Here is a 6,949-nt window from a genome sequence, read left to right as displayed (position 1 = left end):
TTTTTTTGAGACAGAGTCTCACTCTGCCGCCCAGGCTAGAGTGCAGTGGCACAATCTTGGCTCACTGCAACCTCCACCTCCCAGGTTCAAGCGAATCTCCTGCCTCAGCCTCCTGAGTAGCTGGGACTACAGACCATACTACCAGGATGGTCTTGATCTTCTGACCTCGTGATCTGCTTGCCTCGGCCTCCCAAAGTGCTGAGATTACAGGAGTGAGCCATCTCGTCCAGGCTTCTCATTTTTTTTTAATGCACACAGGTTTATTTTCCAATCACTGCTATATACTCCTACTCCCAACCGGCCATAAAAATAAAAATACGCATGGCTGGATGTGGTGGCTCACACCTGTAATCCCAGCACTTTGGGAGGCCAACGCAGGTGGATCACGAGGTCAGAAGATCAAGACCATCCTGGCTAACAGGGTGAAATCTCATCTTTACTAAAAATACAAAAAATTAGCCAGGTGTGGTGGCAGGTGCCTGTAGTCCCAGCTACTCAGGAAGCTGAGGTGAGAGGATCACCTGAACCCAGCAGGTCGAGGCTGCAGTGAAACCATGATCGTGCTACTGCACTCCAGCCTGGGTGACAGAGTGAGACCCTGTCTCAAAATAAATAAATAAAATAAAAATAAAGTACTGCAAAGAATTCTACTATCACAGTATGAATCATCCCCTAATTCAGGTGTTTTAAAATATATATTTTAGTACTTTGATTTTCTTTTAAAAGAGGGTACAATTACATAAACAGCTTCTAACATTTCTAAAGGACTTCAATATATGCCAGTCTAGTCATATTTTGGTTCCATCTGAATATTTACTTATTCATTCACTGAGTGACTACTACACTGCATGCCAAATACAGGACTAAACAGTGAGTGAGTTTGCAAGGAAGACTGAGTCTGGATTTATCCTATAAAGCCCACAGGTAATGGAAGGGAGTGACATCTTTGCCTAATTAGTGTAGTCAACAAAACTTAGCACACCAATTTAAAGATTTTTGAGCTGCCGCCAGGCGTGATGGCTCACACCTGTAATCCCAGTACTTCGGAAGGCCGAGGTGGGAGAATCATGAGGTCAGGAGTTTGAGACCAGCCTGGACAAATGGTGAAACTCCATCTCTACTAAAAACAGAAAAAATTAGCTGAGTATAGCGGTGGGCGCCTGTAATCTCAGCTACTCAGGAAGCTGAGGCAGGGGAATTGCTTGAACCCAGAAGGCAGAGGTTGCTGTGAGCTGAGATCACACCACTGCACTCCAGCCCAGGCAACAAGAGTTGAGATTCCGTCTCAAAAAAAAAAAAAAAAAAAAAGATTTTTGAGCTGTCAGCAAAAACTAACCTAAAGAGTATGGTTCTATAATGTAATATTATACAAGACTCAGAAGTTGGGAAACATGAATTCTAATCCTGGTTCTGCTAATGTGATGAAGAACCTTAAGCCTGGCTCTTAAAAAGTACTAGAACTCTGGCCTAGTACAGTGGCTCAAGCCCGTAATCCCAGCACTTTGGGAGGCTGAAGCAGGCAGATCACTTGAGGTCAGAAGTTCAAGACCAGCCTGGGCAACACAGTGAAAATACTGAAAATAGAAAAAGACCCAAAAAAATAGCGAGGTGCGGTGGTGCATCCCTGTGGTACCAGCTACTCGGGAGGCTGAGGCAGGAGAACTACTTGAGCCTGGAGGCAGAAGTTGCAGTGAGCCAAGATCACATCACTGCACTCCAGGCTGGGCAACAGAGCTAGACCCTGTCTCATTAATTAAGTAAATAGTAAGTACTAGAAGTCAGAGTTCTCATTTCTGAGATTAAAGGGTTTGACAAGATGATCTCTGAAGTCCCTTCCAGGTTGAACATTCTCTGATTGCATAAAGTTAAAATTGGTGCTGAAACTCACAGCAGAAAAATTTAAGTTTCTATTTCAGAAAAAAAGAGTAACACTAAGTGGAACAAATCAGAAATATACTGTTTTGTTTTGTTTAATTAAAGCTGTACGCTTCTTATTATCCAATATACTATGTTTCTATTATACTTTAGTAGCTATTAAAAATATAGTTCAGGGCCAGGCACATGGCTCACATCTGTAATCCCAGAACTTTGGAAGGTCATGAGGTCAGGAGTTCGACATCAGCCTGGCCAACATGGTGAAACCCCATCTCTATTAAATATATAAAAATTAGCTAGTGTGGTAGCATGTGCCTATAATCCCAGCTACTGAGGTGAGGCAGGAGAATCACTTCAACCCAAGAGGCAGAGGTTGTAGTGAGCCTGAGTGCAGATCCTGCCACTGCACCCCAGCCTAGATGACAGAGTGAGACACTGGCTCAAAAAAAAAAAAAAAAAAAAAATTCAGTTCAGATACTCACAGAGTACTGGAACAGAAAGAAGTCTTAAATAAATGAACCAACTCTTATTTTCAGAGTCCAGAGGAGGCTTATTAGGTCTATCAGCTTAATCTTTCAAAACTTACATTGGCAAATTTAAGATTTCAGCTTCTAGATGTGACTTTGCATAAAATTTCCAGATTAACTTTGAGAGAAATAACTTACTTGGCAGATCTTCTTTTTAAATCCAGACATTTCAAAATAATTTGAAATCTAATTTGTTTTTGTCAGAAGCCTAAATGGTTATTGCTTTTGGCAGAAAATTCTTCCCTTTGCATCCCTTCGAATAATTATAAAATTATTCTAATTTTCTTCTAATACATTTATGGTTTCATTTTTAAATATTTAACTGTGTAATCCACCTAAAATTGATTTTTATATGAGCTTTGACAGAGAGATCTTATTTTTAGCCAGTTATTTCATTCATTTTTCTCACTAATTTGAAATGCCGTATTTAATGTGTTCTTATATACACACACACACGTGTTTTTGCCTGACCTACTCTATTTCCATTAACCTGTCATTCTATTCTGGTTCCAGTACCACACTCTACTAAATTATAATTCCTTTTAATGCTTGGTAGTTTGTCTCCAGTCCCCTTTCCTCCCTTATCTTCACCCTTTTTCAACATTTTCCCGGCCACCTTTACATGTTTATTCTAAGCTTTGTGATGATTCTGTCAAGTGTTCCTAAAATAGTCTCACTATGATTTCGATTAGGATTGTATTATACTGTTTTTGATAAAAATGGATACCTTTTTTTAAAATTTGATCGCCTCTGAACTTCAGAAAATGGATACCTTTACAGACTTCTAACAATGTTTATATCAAAATTTTTAAGTCTTACAAAGTGTTTTTAAAAGTTTGTATGTTTACTATTTTATTTCTAGCTATAACATATATTATGTTTGCTACCATAAAGACATGCCATCATCTAAGCAACTAAAAAAGTGCTGAAAAGTACAGTGCCAAGAATAGACCCATTACATCATTAAAAACCTCCCTCCAACTGAGTCTGTGTGTGGTCCTTCAAGCAGAGTTTTTCATTTTTTTAATTGTCCTTATCCCTAACTTGCATATTTTCATCTTATTCAAAAGAACATCATGAGATACCTTGTCACATGACTTAGGAAGCCTAAATCTGTTATTTCTACCATATTTTCCTTACCTACCCAAATAACTTTGTCATAGGAAAAAAGGTGGGTTAATCTGACTGAATACAATTTGAAATTAATGAATCCAACCCAGGTCTAGTGATGACCACTTTCCCAAGCACTTGCAAATCATCCTCACATCGTTTAAACTCTTACTTGTGATTGGTAAGTATACAACATTACTTCTAGAATCAAGTCTTGTGAATTTAAGAAAAAAAGTGTGTGTGGGACAGTTTAGTTATTTTAGAGAGATAAATGGTTCTAAAATATTCAAATCACCCTAATAAACATGGTTTGATTTCTGGAATGCATATATGACAGAGAAAGGCCATCAAAAGCCTCACCGTAGTTGAGAAAGGCATTACCTTTGCTCCACAGTCTGCTCCTTTCTGAATGCAAAATCCAATGAACCGTGGGTCTGCCACTTTTACTAATATGTTGTCAACACAGTAAACATGAATGCTCCAAATGCCTCTTTGCTCCATATCCTCCACAATATTCTGGGCTGCAAGTGCCCGATAAAGACCACCATTCCCATCTGGAAGATAAAATAGCCCATTAGTAGCACACCAAAATCCATTATACAGGTAATACAAAGATTGTTTCAAAACTGGGGTTAAGATCCCTGAAAGCCAAAATTCACGTTACAAAGGCAAGAAAACTGAGTATCTATAAAGAAGGAATCAGGTATCAAAAAAAATTATAGTATTTTGAAGGTCACTTAGCATTAACTATTCAGAGAATAACACTATCAATGTAAGATCAGGCAACCCCAAAAAATGTATCTTTTTTTATTTTTTAACTCAGCCCCTTCTAGTAATATATTGTACAATATAAAATCTTTTATCAGGCAACGATTATTTCATAAAATTTCAAGTTTTATTAACATTTGTATGATTCAAGTTAGCTCTGTATTTATAACCCTAAAGCTGACAATTTCACCCATCTCAGAAATAAAAATACATAAGTATTTTATAGCAAATCATTTGTTAAACAAACAGATTGATAGGAAGGCCTAAGGTGATTTAAACTAGATACAAATAAAGCCTCCTCTTTCTCCATCTATTTATAATGGTGCTTTAATGTACTTTGTCCAATAACAACCTTAGCCAGAGCTTAAATGATGAAAAATTGGACTTCACAAAATACAGCTAAGAATAGTAACTCTTCCATTAACCCAAAAAATTAAGATGAAATAAAAGCCTACATCCAGAGAGCATCACTGTTAATATTATTTTCAGCCTTTCCTACAAGTACAGATTCACATAAATATAAATCTGTCATAAATATATATTCACATAAATATAAATCTCAATTTTATAGATTGAGATTATACTCAGAGTCACTGAATGTGGCTAGACAGGCAATACACTGTCCAATTCTAGTGGGTTCCCTTAACAAGCTGTGATATGTATGCACTACCTGGAATTGTGCAAAGCAGTGCCCCTAATCATAGGCTGTATACAGTTTTTCATTTTGTATTCTCTTACTTAACCTACTGAAATAATCTTTATCATTTAATGCCACCAGTGATTTTAATGCTATTTAAGAATTAATGCTATGTATAAACTACAATTTAGCCTCTCATTTATTAAATAGCATATGGTTTCCAAGTTTTCACTATAATAAATAATTTAGCCATGAATTTGCTATATGGCCAGGCACGGTGGCTCATGCCTGTCATCCCAGTACTTTGCAAGGCCAAGGCAGGTGGATCACTTGAGGTCAGGAGTTTGAGACCAGCCTAGCCAACGTGGTGAAACCCCATCTCTACTAAAAAAACAAAAAATTAGCTAGGCGTGGTGGTGTGTGCCTATAATCCCAGGTACACAGGAAGGTGAGGCAGGAGAATCGCTTGAACCGAGGAGGCAAAGGTTGCAGTGAGCCAAGATCATGCCACTGCACTCCAGCCTGGGCAACAGAGTGAGACTCTGTCTCAAAAATTTAAAAAAATAAAAAATAAAATACTTGAGAATGAATACCCTGAACGCTGCTCGAATTGCTTCATAAAGCAGACATTCACAACAAGTGTATCCATTCTACCAATGGGCATTTTTATCTATTTAAATCATTTTCAAACTGCAAAAAATACATAAATTTTAATTTTTAAATACCTAAATCACCATGTTAAAAAGAAAACAACATTTGATGATTTGTGTTATTATCCTTTCTAGTCACCATTAAATAAGGATGATTACAAACCTGGAGCCATAGAAACTTTGTTCTTCTCTTCCAAAATAATTTTCCCATCAAAACTCATGGCAGGGAGCATTCCTTGCTGAAAAAAGATTACATTCTCTTTTTTTAAACCGAAGTACTTGTGCTTGGTGAAGAACTCCTTTGTAGATTCCATTGTTCTGCCACTGGTCATTATATACCTTACAAGAGAAAATTACATCTTCTAAGCAATAGTGCTAGGGAGATTAGGGCAAAATAAAGCTTTATCTATTTTCTAAGCTAAAGATATCTCTGAAAGCACTTGCTCATTATTTTGACTTCCTTCATGTTTTTTTTGGGTAAGACACATTTATTAGCTATTACCCAAGGGGAATTTCTTTCAGTAATTTCATCAACCCTTATGTATAAAATAAATCTACTTAACAATATTAAACATACTAAACACACCTCCTTCCAGAGAACCTATTAAATGGCTTAAGTAAACATTTTAGAACTCTGTGAAAGTGTATTTCAAATTTAAAACTCCTATTCTGAGTAAACAGACAGAAAAGGGCAACTGTAATATAGTTTCATGATCTCTTGGGATTCTTTTTATTAAAATTTGAAATGCAATCTGGGCTCTGGCAACTCTCCATTTAAAAAACATAAAAGTATAATTACACTTTCTGTTGTCCCAAAAATCCAACCCATGCTAGTGTAGCAAAGAAGAAAAAAATTATATCTACAACTATAATTAGTGACTGTGGTAGCTTTTGCCCTGACCAGAATGTAAACTACATTTAAGAAGGGATTTTGGTTACTGATTTATCCTCAACACCTAGAAACAGGCACTCAATATTTGTTAAATAAATAAACAAAATGGTATCATTTCATACCACAGGAGCTTTCTGTTTAACAAATTATCCTGAATATTTTGAACTGCAGGTACAAAAGGTTTGGATATATTTGGAAGATGACAAAAGAAGTGGCTAAACTTCTCTGCCTAAGAAAAGAACAAGGCCAGTCATGGTGGCTCATGCCTGTAATCCCAGCACTTTCAGAGTGTGAGGAGATCACAAAGTCAGGAGATCCAATACCATTCTGGCTAGCACAGTAAAACCTTGTCTCTACTACAAATACAAAAAAATTAGTCAGGTGTGGTGGCACGCGCCTGTGGTCCCAGCTACTCAGGAGGCTGAGGCAGGAGAATCACTTTTGAACCCGGGAGGCAAAGGTTGCAGTGAGCCGAGATCGCTTTACTGCA

General features: G+C 37.2%; 1 protein-coding gene across 6 annotated transcripts in view; it reads right to left on the bottom strand.

Moving 5' to 3' along the window:
* Positions 1-6,949, bottom strand: part of UAP1 (UDP-N-acetylglucosamine pyrophosphorylase 1) — a 36,297-nt gene that overhangs the window by 12,910 nt on the left and 16,438 nt on the right. For all 6 annotated transcript variants that reach the window (XM_017515085.2, XM_037733673.1, XM_037733674.1 and 3 more), the window contains 2 exons: positions 5,731-5,906; positions 3,894-4,066 (listed from right to left, as the gene is read on the bottom strand). In XM_017515085.2, the coding sequence (XP_017370574.1) occupies positions 3,894-4,066; positions 5,731-5,906 (349 nt within the window). The remainder of the gene's footprint in view (positions 1-3,893; positions 4,067-5,730; positions 5,907-6,949) is intronic.

This window comes from Cebus imitator, unplaced genomic scaffold (assembly GCF_001604975.1).
Source record: "Cebus imitator isolate Cc_AM_T3 unplaced genomic scaffold, Cebus_imitator-1.0 Scaffold541, whole genome shotgun sequence".
NCBI classification, from domain to species: Eukaryota; Metazoa; Chordata; class Mammalia; order Primates; family Cebidae; genus Cebus; species Cebus imitator.
Note: the sequence above shows the minus strand (reverse complement) of the source record. Positions and strands in the feature narration are given on the sequence as shown.